Here is a 16,587-nt window from a genome sequence, read left to right on the forward strand (position 1 = left end):
CACACACACACACACTGTTCAGTGTTTTTTTTTTATGTCCCCTCCCACCGCCCACCCATCTGCATTATGGCAGGAGCACAGATCCTCTCCGATTCTCTTTCCCACTGTATTCTGCAGTTGGTCTTCGTCCATCCCTGTCTGCTTCCATCCAGCCCCTCATTTCCCATCATTCTCTTCACCTCCTGTCCACCCTTCCGTCCGCAATGCTAGCTCTTTCCTTCATCGCGCTTAATAATTCATGTGATTTTTTTTTTTTTTTTTAATTCTAACAAGGAGGTGTGGTTTTTTTTTTTCTTTTCTCGATCCTCCCCCCTCCCGAGCCACACAGCCCCCTAACTTAACAACTGTTTCCCTAGTAACAAGGAGAGGAAGGACAGAGATGCTGCAGAGAGCAGGAACACACACACAAGCAGCACTGAGGTGAATCAGTTGGGTTTTATTCACGAGGCTCATCGGACACGCCCAGTCGAGGCCGGCGGCGTGTCATACGTACACCCGGATAGTCCCAAAGCAGTCAATTAAGGCATGCACAGGCAAATCTGCACAATATCTGTCAGTTTATACGAGTGGTATTCACATTATCATCATCAGAAGAGGAAGAAGAGCAGCGTGGTGCACACAGGAAAGGACAGAGAGAGAGAGAGAGAAACTCAGAACGCCCGAATCACTCGAGGGATAAATATCACAATGCAGCATAAGGACGTGTAAACATGCGATCAGATCAGATCTCAGGCTAAAAATACAAAAGTCTGTATATTAAAACGAGGAGTTTGTGCAGCTATATTGTAGTTTTACATAGAAAGTACTGAACAATCATTGAAAACACGCTAATGTTAACAGTCGAGGGGTATTATAATATTAACAATGGTAATAATAATACTCGTCATCGTCGTGAGCAGATGCAGAAAGGATAACAGTAGAAATATATATAAATATGTGTATATTACACGCATGTATGTACATCAGTATGTACAAAATGTTTGGGTTTGTGCAGGCATGCTACAGTCAAAACACACGCATGGCTTCAGCCCCGCCCCTTTGCTTGTTTGGGCGGAGCCTCCGGATCCCATGACTTCTAAACGTGGTTCTTTCGCAAGCAGGTTGCGCGGCCTCTGGTAAATAAGAAAGATTTACGAAGTGCTACAGGACAAAGCGCCACGTCACATGGCCAGACGTGAGAAATGGCCCAAGCACGGACAGCAAATGCAGCAAAAAGAGCCATACAGGGCAGAATGGAAGGCCTTTGTCTCCACGCGGCATTATCTCCACTTCATGTACCATAAATAATGGTCTGCGTTTATCTAGTAGCTTTGAACTTTCTTAAAATGGAAATATGTACGCTTTCTGCAATGTAAACTCTCATTTGGGGCAGTGGTGGCCTAGCGGTTAAGGAAGTGGCCAGGTAATCAGAAGGTTGCCGGTTCGAATCCCGATCCACCGAGGTGCCACCGAGCAAAGCACCGTCCCCACACACTGCTCCCCAGGCGCCTGTCATGGTGCCCACTGCTCACCAAGGGTGATGGTTAAACGCAGAGGACACATTTCGTTGTGTGCACCATGTGCCGTCCTGCAGTGTATCACAATGACAATCACTTCTTTTCCACTTTCATTAGGGCGTGTATAAGACATTTGTAAAGTTTTCTAGAATGTACTCTCTCTGGTATTCATTTAATGAGTACACCCAATGCCATTTGGGTTGTAAAAACTAAAAGCAGGGTTTTTATCAACTGGCATCACATTTTTAATGTTCCATAGAGGCTGAAATGCCATGTGGAGACGAATGTGGTGAGATTGCGTGACGCGTCGTGAAAATACTTGGCAGCGGTATAAACACGCATAAACACATACACACACACACACACACACACACACACACTCCTTGAGCCAAAAGACAGAACTGTCCTTGGTCAGTTGGCACAGATTCCACATTTTGGCACAGGATCTGGAGACGTGGTTGACGTGGCTAATTAAGTCGCTGTAAACAGGAGAGTATATAACACAGGAAGCTGCTGCAGGTGGAGAGGAGGCGGGATGGGGGCCGTAAACAAGGCAGCACGAGAGCCAATCACACGACGTTCCTGCAGGGAGGGGCGTCAAATACAAATACATTCATCAGAAATCCACCTTATCGGACCGGTCACGTCTTCCCACAGTCTGGGCGAATTGACTGGTCCACTGGAGCGAATCTCGACTGCAGTTGCCTCCTCCCTCCATCACCTCCCCATCTGGCGGAAAAAAAACAAAAGGACTGCAGCGCTGCGCTTCCTCCCGCCCCCGCTCCCCACTCTCCAATCACAGCAGGCCTCTAACGCCGTCTCGGCCAATGGGACTGGGCTGCTGCCTGTGCATGGGTGTGTCTGACAATGGAAAGAATTCACACACACACACACACACACACACACACGCGCACACACACACCGGCGTGTTGAGATGCCAGAAAGAGAGGAAGTGAAAAGAGCGTTATTGACGGCTTGTGGGTCTGAACTCCCTCTGCTCCTGATCTCATCACACAGGGTGGTGTCAGTGGGTGGAGATCTCATCTCTCCTGTTCTCTAATTAGGAAAGCTGGAATGTACGAAATTCTTTTTTCGTGAACATCGGTCATAAATTTGTGCGGTCCAGATGCCCATCCGGTACGTTTTTTTTTTTTTTTTTTTTTTTTAAACCGGAGCTCCAGCTTTGAGATTTCATGATGATGTAGCCGACAGGTCAGAGCGATGGATGAAACAGCTCCTCTTCCCTCGATAAGCAGGTTCTGCTCAGCCACTGCTGACATCATCCTGTACATTCAACGGACTTGGGGGTTGAGTTGGAACGCTGGCAGGTCACTTCCTCAGGCTGAGGTGGACAAATGGAGGCTCGGGTCCGGTTTTGGTCTGGTAACCATGGAGACGGTTGGAGAAAGTTTGCTCGGAATGATGGGTTATGAGGCAATGGCATATGACAGAGGAGTGCAGCTTTCGTTCAGATGCTCAGAGATGCTGGTTGCCATGGGGACCCTCAGGACTTGAGTATAACTGGAACAGAGCGAGCAACAGGCGAAGAAATTAGAAGATGGGAGAGTGAATGATACAGCCTCCCACATGTCCGCGCTTCACACCCATAACGTAGATTCGTGATACTTACGCCCCCAGTTGAGGCCTATGGCTGCAGCAATGATGCAGACCCCGCCCACCAATGAGAGAATTGACAGGACTTTGGCATTTCGGCCCAAACGGCGAGCTCCATCCAAATTGCCCTGCTGCAGACTGTTACGGGACTGGACGAAAGAGAAACGATGGAAAGGAGATGAATGAGACTCCAAAAAGTGAAAAGTGATTCACCCAAATATCTACATTTCCTGAGAAGAGCGTGATTTGTCCTCCAAACGTTACTCTCAACATGCCGAAGTGCGTGTTACCGCGGTTGGACACCCCACACACGCCCATACCATGAGGGAGAAGGTTAGCCCCACAATGTTGATGGGCCACAGGGGACAGAAGCAGGACAGGATGGCCAGGATGAGGTAGTCGTTGGGCTTGGCGGCGTCGACCGGCCCCTCCGTGGCGGCGCTCGGCTGGCGGGTGAGAGACGGGCGCGGGGACCCCGCGTAGCTCACCGACCCTGAGCGGCTACCCAGACGGGCCCGGCCGTTTGCGTGGGCGGGCTTGGCGTGCTGCTGGCGAGGGGGTGAGCGGGAAGTGACCGGGGCCACAGCGGCCACAGCGGTTGGACAGACGCCATTATCTAAAGAGAAGGATCCGAAATCACTGCCAGTACAGAGATTTTATTTCAAAAGCGGCTCATATATGACCTGTGTTAAAATTCAAAATGCTCCTCAAGAGGGTGTCACTTCAATCAGTAGAATTCACAAATCGTGAAATATTTTATGATTACATATATCCGTTAATTTTCTGAAAACAGAAATTTAATCAGAGATGTTTGTAGTAATGCAGCAATTTCCTCTAAAAATTGGAATATTTGAATATTTTTACTTGTCTCCATCTTCTCCGAAATGACCGTTAACTGGTCTCTGGGCGGGGCATCCAAGCTGGAGGTGTGGTCAGGCACCGTGGCAGCGGAGTCTGCACCTGCTGGGGCTTGCTGGTTGGTGCTGTCTGGTTGGGTGGAGCCCGACTCCACCCCCTGCTGGTGATTGGCTGTCTGGTCGACCTGCTGTTCTTCTTCCACACCACCAGGGGCAGCAACAGATTGGCTGGCATCAGTGTTCAGAGCCATGGCGAAAGGGGAGGAGTTGCCGCTTGTTCTCTTGTTGGTTTTGAACCCTTCTTCTGTTTTTAATAAACTGAGTAGAAGGCTGTGAAAAATCAAATTGTTTCAAATTACACTTGAATGTTTGGAAATTGATAAGATAAGATAAACCATTATTAGTCCCACAAGTGGAGAATAAAAAAAAAATATTATGCAAATTATGCATAGAATTAAAACTATGCAAATTTTTTTAACCCATGTCCAGTGCTTGACATACAGAACAAGGCATAATTAGCTCCTATTTTTATCTGATCCTGCATGTAATGTGCTATATGGGGAAGTAGAGGATGTTCCGGAATCTTCATTAGTCCAGCAAATTCACTAATGAAGATCAGATCCATCTGCAGCCCTGCTGCTCATTAACATATTCATGATTTCAGAAGGATGATGGGAAAAGTCAAAACGAGGCTGGGAAGAATATATATATATATTTTAATTTATCAAAGCGTGCAGTAACAAAGATAAAAGGGATTCTGTAGCAGCAGACACACCCTGATACACACACACACACACAAACAGGCCACTGGGCAGCGCAGTAGATTTAAATCTCTCTCACACACATACTTACAAAAAAAAAAAAAAAAAAAAAAAGAGTTCATTTGTGCGAAACCCTTTTAATTAAAGCGCGCTCCTGTTTAAATGATGCGCGCACACGTTTTAATGAAGAACAACGACGCTCTCGCTGCGGAAAGAGAGAAGAAAACGCAGCGCAGCGGCGCGCACACACACACACTCACACACACAGACCGGGACACACCCACGCCGCACACATCAGCTGCCGGTCCAGGTGGAGCGCGCACGGACCCACCTTTATTCTACAGAATCCCGGCGTTCATCGCCCCCGAGGAGGAATCCCGACCTGGTTCCGGACGTGTGAAGTGGGTCCGGGGGGGGGGGGACTGGACCACGTACTGGTCTTACTGGTGGACGGAGCCGAGCGGCGGCGCGCCTGCGTGTGCGTGTCTGTGCGCGTGTGTGTGTGTGCGCGTGCACGCGCCCCCTCCCTCCTGAGCCGACAGAGTGAGTGAGCGAGCGAGCGAGAGAGAGAGAGGAATATAAAAACCTGTGTGTGTGTTTGTGTTTGTGTGTGTGTCTTCTCACAGAGCGTCTTCGTCTTATTCATCATTCGTTTTCATTTTGAACGCACTCTGTAACTGTTCGCGCCACGACATTTGCCTTATTTACAATCCGGACCAATTTATACAAAAAAATTGCTGAAAATTAATAAAGTAACGAGCTGTATCCTCAGCCCTGAAACGCCGGGGGGCGTGCCCGCTGAAGCGCTGAAACCACGCCCCCACGACACGCCCCTTAGGACCACGAGTTTGTAAAACCGGAGCTCCGTGCAGCACCCCTACGTGGCAGGAATCAACCTCATTACCCTCAGAACAATCTGCGATTTAAATAAGATTTTAAGGGGGAAATTTATATATATAATTTATACAATAGCAGCAACAAAATAAACAAATATTATGCCAACAGTATAGTATAAAAAAATATCCTATTCAAATAAACAATATGGAATGAATTACTTAAATACAGTAATAAAAATATATGCAGATATATAAAATGTAAGTACACATAGAATATATTTATGCATATATGTACAGAGTGGATATAAATACATGTTGCACATAATAAAAACACTGTAGTGTGTTGGATGTGTGTGTTTGTTGGTCAGGAACCTGCCACTGGTGGACTCTCCTCCATGGCGCGGGAGATGTTATCGCTTAGCCACCATCAGGGCCCTCAAGTCACACGCATTATAACAAGTTCACACGCCACGCATGGCATTTCTCACGCTTAGAAACGATCGTCTTTACCGCGCAGACGTCGAACAGAATTGCGCCGAAACTACCGTAACCCTTAGACCATTTGCGCAATTAAAAAAAAAAAAAAAAAAAAAAGCGGAGAAGCGGCGAATTCCAGTGATACTAGTGTCATTACGGTAGTCCATCGTACTGAGTCACTGCAGGCAATAAAAACCACACAAAACAGAAAGCTACAGGTTTCGCTTTATTTAAGGTTGATGGTGCAATATAAAAGGCAGAGAAGGACAGAAAACCAGAACGTGAGCAGCAGTGACCTGCACGTCGTAAACTAAATAATTCTCTGAAACCAGGAAAGACCCGTTCACTTGAGAAGTTCAGAGTTCTCGGAGCTCCGTCCTTTTGCATCGAGATGCTCACTCCTCCTTTTTCTGGAACGCCCCCAGCAGGCCATTGGCGGTGTTGAACAGGTTGATGGGCGAAGATCCGTCGGTGATCAGAGTGGATTGCAGGCCAAGTGACTGCAGCAGCTTCACCTGACGAGAGGAGAAGAGACGAGAAGCTCGGACCCGCGGTTCAGCTAGTCCAGGAGTGAAAGTGACTCCGTAGGAGCGAAGGGTTTCCCCATACCTGCAGCTCAGGCCCCGCCCTGGCCATCTCTTTGAGGGTGTCTTTGCCCAGGCTCTCCACCAGCTGTTCGAATCGCAGGCTCTCGATCTGAACCAGCTTCTGCTGCTTCTCCACCTCCAGGACGTCCATCTGCTTCTTGTAGCAGAGCTCCTGCTCACGGGCTTTCGCCAGGCGAGCCAATTCGGCATCCTGTAGGAAGGAACAGAATCACACACACAGCCCCCGTTTCACCACCCTGTAACAAAGAACAGGAAAACGTTCCCGTGATGGAGATTTTCCATCCCCTACGCCCTCAATCTCCTCCGTCCTCATTGTCTCCATCCAAAACACTGACGTACGGCTTCGATTCGCTGAGCCTCAGCCTTCAGTTTCGCCTCCTCCACCGCAGCTTCGCCCTGGATGCGAGCAGCCTCCGCCCTGGACTGTGCCTCCGCCTTCGCAGCGCCGGTACTCTCGACTGCAGCGCTAGACACGCCCACACACACACAGAGTATTACAAGCGCAGCGACCAACAACGTTTTACCGCCACTAATCCCCGTCTAGATACCTCAGGGCCTCCAGCTCCAGCAGCTCCTTCCTGGCTCGCTCCGCCTCCGCCTGGTCCGTGATCTTCTGCCGCTCCAACCGGCCGCGGGCCTCCTGCTCCAGCCGCTCGGCCTCGTGGCTGTGAGGACGAGAGTGGGCGGAGTCAGAGCTGCAGGGGGTTCAGGGGACGGGGGGGACCCGGGTGGCTCCTGACCGTGCGGCGGCCTCCTGCGAGTTGGTGGTGATCTCGATGGCCAGCTGCACGCTCTTCTGCAGCGCGTCTCGGGTCCGCTGGTCCACCGGTTCCACCGACTGGATGTCCACGCTGCTGATGATCAGGCCGTTCTGGCTGAACCGCAGGCTGCTGCGCAGCGCCATCTTGTCGTCGAAGCCGAACACGGCCGAGCAGATGATCCGGCTGGAGTTCTGAGGTTGGAGAAGGTTGGGTGATTGAACAGGAAGTTTCTAGTTCCTTTTTTACTGCAGAAAGAGCCGGAATCTTGCATTCAGGTTCTAGTTAAGTTCCTGAAGCCAAACTATCCCGGAGGAGGACATTTCTGTACGTATGTGACCAGTTCCTGACTGGAGGGACAGAGGGTCAGAATCACCTTGTGGAAATCGTCAAACTGCACCGACGCCACGGCGCCCCTAATCCTGGAGGCGATGGCCTTACAGGCGTCACCCACAAAATCAGGAACAGAGAAGAGGGTGGCTGCGTCGCCAGGACTCGCCTTGTTGACGTCGATATCGAAGTGCCTGAGGACAAACGGACAGATAAGATGAGATCGACCTTTATTAGTCCCACAAGTGGGAAATTGCACTTGTCACGGCAGAAAGTGGGTAGAAGCAGAGGTAATAAGTGGCAATGTACAATTGAAATCTACACATGTGCAATGGGTACACCTGTACAGTTAGCCTAGCGGGTAACACACTCGCCTATGAACCAGAAGGCCCACTTACTACCATCGTGTCCCTGAGCAGGACTCTTAAACTGAGTGTCTCCAGGGGGACTGTCCCTGTAACTACTGATTGTAAGTCGCTCTGGATAAGGGCGCCTGGTAAATGCTGTAAAGGTAAATAACGTGGTGCATTTGAAGTGTGTGTTTGTTTGTCTGTGTGTGTGTGGGGTCAGCTGTGAGGTCTTTGTTATAGAGCCTGACAGCAGTTGGAAGAAAAGACCTTCTGAACCCCTCCTTCCCACATGGTGGGTGCAGCAGCCTGCCACAGAAGGAGCTGCTCAGTGCTGTCAGAGTTTCCTGCATGGGGTGGGAGATGTTGTCTAACAGGGATGAGCGCTTAGTCACTCGCCACCTCCACTGGGTCCAGAGGACACCCTCCGGATCAGCCTGTTCAGTCTCTGCTCGTGTCAGTCTACAAAAACGGAGAACACACACACACACAGTACCAGTTGTAGGCGAGCTGCAGCTGCAGACGGGCGTGGTCCGCCGTCTCGATGGTGATGATGTCGGTGCAGAAGTCGGGCCCGAGCAGCAGGCAGACGGCCTTGATGACGTTGGCCCGCTTGGGCTTGTCTCCGGACAGCGACAGGACGGTGAACTGCTCGTCTGGACCCAACATCACCAGCTCCGGCCCGAACACCACCCTGAGTGCGGAGCAAGGCGGACGGACGTGAAGAAGTTGTGAAGGTGGGCGTTTCACCCCGAAACCACCGACCGAGGCGTCACCTGGCTTTCTTCTCCCTGTAGTCGTAAACCTGCACCGCGGCATTGTGGGGCACCCTGTAGGACACGACTCTGGTCCGGTCCCGCTCCTTCCTCTCCAGCCCCATCCCGCGGTCCGAGCGGTCGGACAGCGGGTCCCTGGACGAGGTCAGGAGGGTCTCCACGTTGGAGGGAAGGTCCTTCTCCCACAGCTCCTCGTCTTGTGTCAGCATGTAGCTGTGGCCGATGACGGCTCGCACCTGACAGGTGGAGGACGAACGGGTGAACCACACCGCACACGCCCTCATCAGAACCAAAAGAACCCTGGGCCTACCTTTCCGGTCTTGATGTCACGGACATAGATCCCCTCGTTCTCATCCAAGGGAATGGCCCTCTGCCGGAGCACCACCTCCACAGTGGCCGGGGGGACGTACTCGATCGGCCCGCGCAGCATCCAGCGGTCTCCCGGGCGGCGGGTCACTCTGGTCTTCCCCGCCTTGCTGCTGGCCCCGTCCAGGTCTTCGTCCTCGTCCACTTGCTGGCAGAAAGGCAGGGGGACAGAGCGGTTGAGACAAATAATGGCAAAGCGTTGCTCGGCAGGCCTGGCAGGCACAATTAGAACCCGCTGAGCCTACACGGTGAGTGGGAGACGGTAAAGACAAGCAACACAAAGAACACATGGGAGGCAAACGCAATGGATCAAAAGAAGCAACAGGTCAAGAAGGGAAGGAAAAGAAGAATTTAGTGAAAGTGACTGTCATTGTGAAACACTGCAGCACAGCGACATGGTGATGCGGTGAAACGGGTCCTCTGTATTAAACCATCACGTTTACATTTAAGGCATTTGGCAGACGCCATTGTCCAGAGCTACTTACAACGTGCTTCCATGTTTCAATCGATGAAGTGATCAGTTCTGGTTCACTAGGACCCCCAACTATGAATACAATCTTTTTATTCACTCTGTTCTAGTTTATATACAGAAGTTAGACAATAAGAAGGTTACAAGTTCATCTAAATATTCTCTAAAGAGGAAGGTCTTGAGCTGCCATCTGAAAATACTCAGGGTCTGAGCTGTTCTGACCTCGAGGGGAAGTTCCACCTCCGAGGGGCCAAGACGGAGAAGAGTCTAGATGAGCGTCTTCCTTTTACCTTCAGAGATGGAGGGACCAGGCGAGCAGTACTGGAGGCTCGGAGTATACGAGGTGCAGTGCGAGGTGTAATAAGGGCTGTGAGGTAGGATGGTGCTACTCCATGTTTGGCTTTGTAGGTCAGAATCAGTATTTTGAATGTGATGCGTGCAGCTACTGGGAGCCAGTGGAGGAACATAGCAGAAGGGCGGTGTGGGAGAATTTGGGGAGGTGCTGCTGCATTTCGTATGAAATGTAGAGGTTGGATGGTACATAGAGTTGCAGTAGTCCAGTTGTGAGATTACTAAGGACTGAACCAGTTGACATAAGGACAGATTCGTCTGATATTGTAGAGAAGGGTGGTAGCAACAGTATTGTATTGTAGGGTGGTAGTAGCCTAGTGGGTACAACACACACTCCTATGAACCAGAGGACCCAGAGGAGGCCCTAGCGGTTAAGGAAGCGGCCCTGTAATCAGAAGGTCTCCAGTTCTAATCCCGATTCCCATCCACCCATTCAGGGTGACTTCACTTTCACTTTAAATCACACTAGGGCTGCAACTAATGATTATTTTAATATTCAATTAATCTGTCTGTTTTTTTATTAATCGTAGAATAAGATTAAAAAAAAAAAATAAATTAAAAAAGCATTCATTTCCAACCCTTTATTCAAAAACAGAACCAAAATCTTTAGAAAGTGCACAAACATGTTGCTCCTTGAGCTGTTATAATAATTAAATAAAAAAAATGGACTAACACAAAAAACATACACATGTATGCTTTACCAAATATAGACTCTCACACTGCAAAAAATGCTTTTCTAACTTAGTAGTTTTGTCCTGATTTCAGTCCAAATCAGGACCAAAAAAAAAAATCTTAAATCAAGATACATTTACTAGACACATGAAACAGCATAAGAAATGATGTCTTGTTTTTCTGATGAAACATCTCAGAATTAAGTGATTGTTTGTTTAAAACAAGCAAAATTATCTGCCAATGGGGTAAGAAAACTAATCTTAATGAGATATAATCTCAAACAGAAGTTTTAAGCATCACTTAATTTTCTCATGCTGTTTTTCTTGTCTATTAATCTTGATTTAAGATTTTTTTTATATTTGGACTGGAAACGAGACAAAATTACTAGGTAAGAAAAGCTATTTTTGCAGTGTAGCTATACATGACAACATATTGAAAAATGAATGGTCCAAAAAAGGCTAGTGAATAAAAACATGTCTTTAGTCTTTTAATGCAAAGTAACTATAGCACCCCTGCTTTACTACTGTTATTACCGAGCTAACGCTAACTTGTCATGCTTGTCAAGCTGGATGACGGGTAAACATTTACAGCATTTATCAGACGCTCTTATCCAGAGCGACTTACAATCAGTACTTACAGGGACAGTCCCCCTGGAGCAACTCAGGGTTAAGTGTCTTGCTCAGGGACACAATAGGCGAGTCGTCCACGCGGAGACGCAGAGAACAGTCCGAACGCTGTTTCATCCCCCCTCCACACCTGTAGGTGGCGCTGTAAGTCCCCGTCTAGTTGTCCTCCGCGGCGAGTTAAACACCAGCACCAGGGACATTACGTTCCTCACTTCAAAACGGAACTAAAGTAGGATTCTGTAGCGACTTACCCTGCTGCTGAACTCCCTTACTCCTCATCAAACACGCGTTTCAGGTGCTGGATCATTGCCGTGGGGCTCCCGTGCCGTGGCGTGTCGCTTTTGCATATTTTCGCGCAGATTTCTCTGCCTCGGCCATGTATCTGTCCTCTACCTCCTTTTTTGCTCCGCGCTGTCTATGAGGCGCCAAACTCTGCAAGCATCTGTGCGCGAGTGAGACCGAGTGTGTTCACTCCGCTCCGCGCTCAAATAAAGTTTTTTTTTTTTTTTTTTTTTTTTTAATAATCAAACGTCTCCGCGTCGCGCGACATAACGAATCGATTAGGAAATTCGTTGCCAACTCTTTTAGTAATCGATTCGTTGTTGAAGCCCTAAATCCCACTTACTACCAGTGTGTGGGGACGGTACCTTCATCAGGGCAGCGGTGGCCTAGCGGTTAAGGAAGCGGCACCGTAATCAGAAGGGTGCCGGTTCGAATCCTGATCTGCCAAGGTGCCACAGTCCCCACACACTGCTCCCCGGGCGCCTGTCATGGTGCCCACTGCTCACACAGGGTGATGGGTTAAATGCAGAGGACAAATTTCACTGTGTGTACCGTGTGCTGTGTATCACATGTGACAATCACTTCACGCGGATTAGGATCCGAACCGGCAACATTCCGATTACGAGTCCTCTTTCTTACATTGCCTCAATGTAGGAAGATTCCAGAACTGAGTGTGTGTTCTGGTTGGCCTTTTTTGATATTCTGTACTGATTGTGCAGAGGTTTCTTCTTGCCTTACCGCTTCCGTGTCGGCGAAGGCCTCCACCGCGCGGAGCACCAGCCCCTCCTCCTCGGAGAGGATGTAGACGTCCTGGATGCCGTTCTCCAGATGCTCGCCAGGCTGCAGGAAAAACGAGCGCTCGCCCTGACGCCGGCACAGAGGAGGAAGATCAGCGGAAGGTCCGGCGTTGCGGTAAATTACGGAGCTGGGGGGGGGGGTTGGCCACTCACCTTCACCACCCTCTTCTGCCCCAGCTGAGGCTTCCCATCCTGCCCCACGGGGTCCAGAACCACGCAGTACTGGCGGCTGCTCAGCGTGGTCACGTCGACCACCCCGACCACCTCCTCGGCGACCGAGGGGATGTGCGCCTCCCGGTCAGCCATGGTCACCAGCCACTCCTCCCCCGTGCGGCGATCCCGGCCGCCGGCGTCGCGGAACGGCCGCAGGGCGCGGACGTGCAGCGCTTTCTGAGGGACGGAGATCCAGAAGGGTCAGATTGTCCCCAGCCCTGCACTGACACCACTTGCAGGCCCACTCTACCCTGGAAGGGCGTCCCTCTCTTTACTTTACTTTACTTTATTTAGCAGACGCTTTTATCCAAAGCGACTTACAAGAGGAAGACACCAGCAATTCTCGTTCGATTTCTATAGAATATCGAGTTTACAAACTAAGAGCCCTGATAAGGCTCAGACTTGTCATTGAAGAGCATGCTCGGGGATTGTTGGGTGCTAGACTAAGAAAAATTATAATGTATTTATACATTTTGTATTTGTTTGTTCAATGTGTACGCTTGTGTAAGTGTTAGATTTGTGTTGTGTCTCTGCATCACTCCTTCCCAACCTTTCTTCCCACCTTTTTTCCCTCTCTCCTACAGTGTTGGGTTTTTTTTTGTATGTGATTTTGGGCTTTTTTTGTGATTTTTACACTCCTCCCATCCGGCAGACGCTACCGCAGCATCAGGTCTCGATCCTCCAGGATGCGTGATAGCTTCTTCCCACAAGCCATCAGGCTCCTGAACACACTACCTGCTCTCATACTTCCCCCCCCCACACACACTCGCACTGCGGACTAACTCTGTTGCACCTCTGCACTTTACACCTCATTGCTGCAGTTATGCACACGCTGCTATACGGACTACCTCTTCATGTTGCACTGAAACCAATAACTGTACTATCACTACTGCTGTTTATTTGCACGGTCTAAACATGTATATATCACTGGTCACTTTTTAACACTTCATTTTTAGCTAAAATGTATATTCTGGATCCTATTTATGTATATATTGTATTTCATGTGACGCATCTGTTTTCTGTTTTTTTGTTGTCTACTTTTATGTTGCACTGTGTAAACTGGAGCCACGTCTTCTCGTCTCTCTGTATATCTGCACAATATATAGAAGAGATGACAATAAAGGTCACTTGAACTTGAAATGTTGCCGTTGCTCCAGGGCGTTACCTTGTCGGTGAGGATGAAGGCGTTTACGATGTCGACGACCTCTTCGTGCGCTCCGGGCAAATACGCTCCGACTTTACGGACCTGCCATTCCTCACCTGGAACGCACAGGCGCAAACAAACACTCACACGTCGTTTGCGGGGTTCACGCATGGCGTAGCGGCGCGCCGCGCGCAGGCGTCGCACCTGTCACCCTGCGCACCCCTCCTCGGTCCAGTCCCTCCTTCCGGGCCCGCAGATGGATGGCCTGGTTTTCGCGGATGACCGTGGCCTTCACCGTCTCCAGCACGGCCACCTCCTTCCTGGGGATGTAGGTGCCTGGTCCCTCGAACAGCCACTCGTCCCCGGCCACCCTCTTCTCGCCGTTCTCCTCCTCGAAGTCCAGCAGCGCCTGCAGCCGCAGCGCCGTGTCCGGATACACGATCTGCAGGGGGGTCACTTCCTGAACAACAGGCAGAGAGCGACAGTCAAGGGAAAAAGCAGCATTGTGGGTAATAAACACGCCTACAAACCAGATGACCGTAGGCGCAGGTTCAAACCACACTTGACGCCACAGCGTTCCTGAGCAGGAAACTTGAGCAAATGTAGGACGCTCTGTAGAACGTAGCACCGTGTGTGTGTGTGTGTGTGTGTGTGTGTGTGTGTGTGTGTGTGCGAGCGACCGACTACCTGCTGAATCTCCTCTCCAGGGTAGAGCGGGAAGGGGTCCTGGGTGAGGCGGATCTCGAGGTCTGCGTGCCGCAGCTTGGCCTGCCCTGCCAGGTCGAAGAGAGCCTGGCCTTCGTTGTCACGGGCAACGGGGTTGAGCACGACGCAGTAGTGCCGCGGTGGGACCATGGTCATGCGCACTGGGGAGAAAAGCACCCTGGGGGACAAGAGGACAGAGCAGATTAGGGAAGTCAACGTACAGTTAACGTTTAACCTTCGCCGACAATCTCAGAAATGTTGAGATCAATGGAATCCGGCCAGATTAAAAGTGGACCGTCCATCTGCAATTCATCACCACGTGTAGAGGTTTTGGGGGGGGGGGGTGTTGAGAACCAGACCTCTCGTTGTCCTGCCGGATATAGGTGAGGGGTCCGGTCACCACCCGGGCGATGTTGGTGTTCTGATCCAGAACATGAATGTAGTGGTGGGGCGGAATCCTGATGATGGAGGAGTCCACATGCCCCTCCCCTTGCTGGAGTCGGAAGGTAGCCATCAGAGATTCCCTGAGCGATTCGGTAACACAAAAGTGTTAAAAAAAGATTATTATACCATATTTAAATACCGTTGCATAGTCTGCCGTTCAGGCTTATAAAGGAGTAACCGGTCCTTTTCATGGATCTGTTCGGCATGACATGACGGCAGGGCATCTCACACCCACCAGTCTAAGAACACAGGCCTGTCGGGTTTCTGAGTAACGCCAGGGCGTGTCGTGGATTAAGTAAACATGACCGTGTGGAGTACAGTAGAAGTAAAAATGAGTCGGAACAGGCCGAGCTGGTAGCACGGCGTGTGACGGGGCTTTCATTCGATTCAGACAGGATGATGGACGCCGGGACGCCTTCTACAAACAATGACGGACAGCAGCAGCAGCAGCAGCACCCTGGACGTGGTTTGGGTCCAGGCCTGTGGAGAGATCAACTCCATGGCCGGACGGGGCTCCGTGGGGAGAGGTGCATTATGGTGTATTAAATTACAGAAGCCTGCGTGACGTCAGCAGCCGCATATTCCGCGTGACTTCTCTCTTTTTTTTGTTTAAAAGGCTTGCGAAACGCGCAGAGGCTGAAAGCCAGCTTTATTACTGGCCGATAAGGGCAGGTGAGGGGTGTGGTCGCGGCGCAAAGTGCGTCTGGGGGAGCGTCTGTCATTTTATCACGCCGACAAACTTACAGGGGAGTGGGCGTGGCAACCCGACCAAAAAATAAATCCACAAATATAAACTAACTAACTAACTAAACAGAAACCCAAGAACAAATAACTGCTCTAGAAAAAGTGATCTGACGAAATCAAAGGACACCAATTATCCAACACAACAGAGCAAAATGTAAAACCATTTCTTGAACTTCAATCAAAAGAGAAGAGCGTTTATCCTTTTTGGCGAACTGAACATGAATAAAGCGGGACACCCACCGTGCAGAAAGAAGACAGTAGAGTACAGTAGAGTGCAGCTCCCGGTTCTCTCCGCTTTTCCTGCTCGGCGCGCCGCCGCCGTTTTGTAGCCTCTGGCCTGCCTGACGACGGTGGGCGTGTCCTTGCGCAGTGGGCGGGGCCCCGGTGGTGTGGGCGGGGCCGCGGCCCGGTTCCCGGAAGAGCGACTGACGCTGCGCACCTGACTTCCCAGACTGTGCGCAACGCGGCGCCGTGCCAAGACGTTACGTCAAAAACATCCAAAGCTTACTTCCTTAGTCGCTAATTATTCAGATTTCTGACACAACGAGCAAAATTGCGTTTTTATTAACATTTCTCTCCACTCTTCAGATCGGTCGAGAGATTTTGTAGTAGCCTAGTGGGTAACACACTCACCTATGAACCAGAAGACCCAGGTTCAAACCCCACTTAATACCATTGTGTCCCTGAGCAAGACACCCAATTCTACGTTGCTCCACGGGGACTGTCCCTAGAACTACTGATTGTAAGTCGCTCTGGATAAGGACGTCTGATAAATGCCATAAATGAAAATAATTCTGGCGTCTGTGCGGATTTGTCCAACAGATGGCGCCATTTCCGCAATGAGCTACAAAAAAGAATCGCCCACCGAAGGAGCTTCTAACCCCACATTGTTCTTATTAAACTAGTGCGTGGCT

The 16,587-nt window shown here is 50.1% G+C and overlaps 2 protein-coding genes across 2 annotated transcripts; both read right to left on the reverse strand.

Annotated features, from left to right (window-relative positions):
* Nucleotides 1–2,638: 2,638 nt before the first annotated feature.
* LOC114794487 (trafficking regulator of GLUT4 1) lies at nt 2,639–5,280 on the reverse strand. The gene is made up of 5 exons (XM_028987064.1): nt 5,060–5,280; nt 3,975–4,297; nt 3,431–3,726; nt 3,127–3,259; nt 2,639–3,017 (listed from the first exon to the last, which is right to left on the reverse strand). Exons 2-5 carry the CDS (start codon nt 4,216–4,218, stop codon nt 3,001–3,003), a joined length of 690 nt encoding a protein of 229 aa, XP_028842897.1. The 5' UTR covers nt 4,219–4,297; nt 5,060–5,280; the 3' UTR covers nt 2,639–3,000.
* Nucleotides 5,281–6,254: 974 nt separating this feature from the next.
* On the reverse strand, nt 6,255–16,130 carry mvp (major vault protein). The gene is made up of 16 exons (XM_028986436.1): nt 15,914–16,130; nt 14,845–15,009; nt 14,468–14,663; nt 13,985–14,240; nt 13,802–13,896; nt 12,577–12,813; nt 12,365–12,490; nt 9,171–9,374; nt 8,861–9,096; nt 8,581–8,778; nt 7,784–7,931; nt 7,390–7,601; nt 7,198–7,314; nt 6,989–7,115; nt 6,651–6,839; nt 6,255–6,556 (listed from the first exon to the last, which is right to left on the reverse strand). The coding sequence occupies exons 2-16, from the start codon at nt 14,997–14,999 to the stop codon at nt 6,437–6,439; spliced, it is 2,616 nt and encodes an 871-aa protein (XP_028842269.1). The 5' UTR covers nt 15,000–15,009; nt 15,914–16,130; the 3' UTR covers nt 6,255–6,436.
* Between the last annotated feature and the right edge of the window lie 457 nt (nt 16,131–16,587).

This window comes from Denticeps clupeoides, chromosome 7, assembly GCF_900700375.1.
Source record: "Denticeps clupeoides chromosome 7, fDenClu1.1, whole genome shotgun sequence".
Classification (NCBI taxonomy): domain Eukaryota; kingdom Metazoa; phylum Chordata; class Actinopteri; order Clupeiformes; family Denticipitidae; genus Denticeps; species Denticeps clupeoides.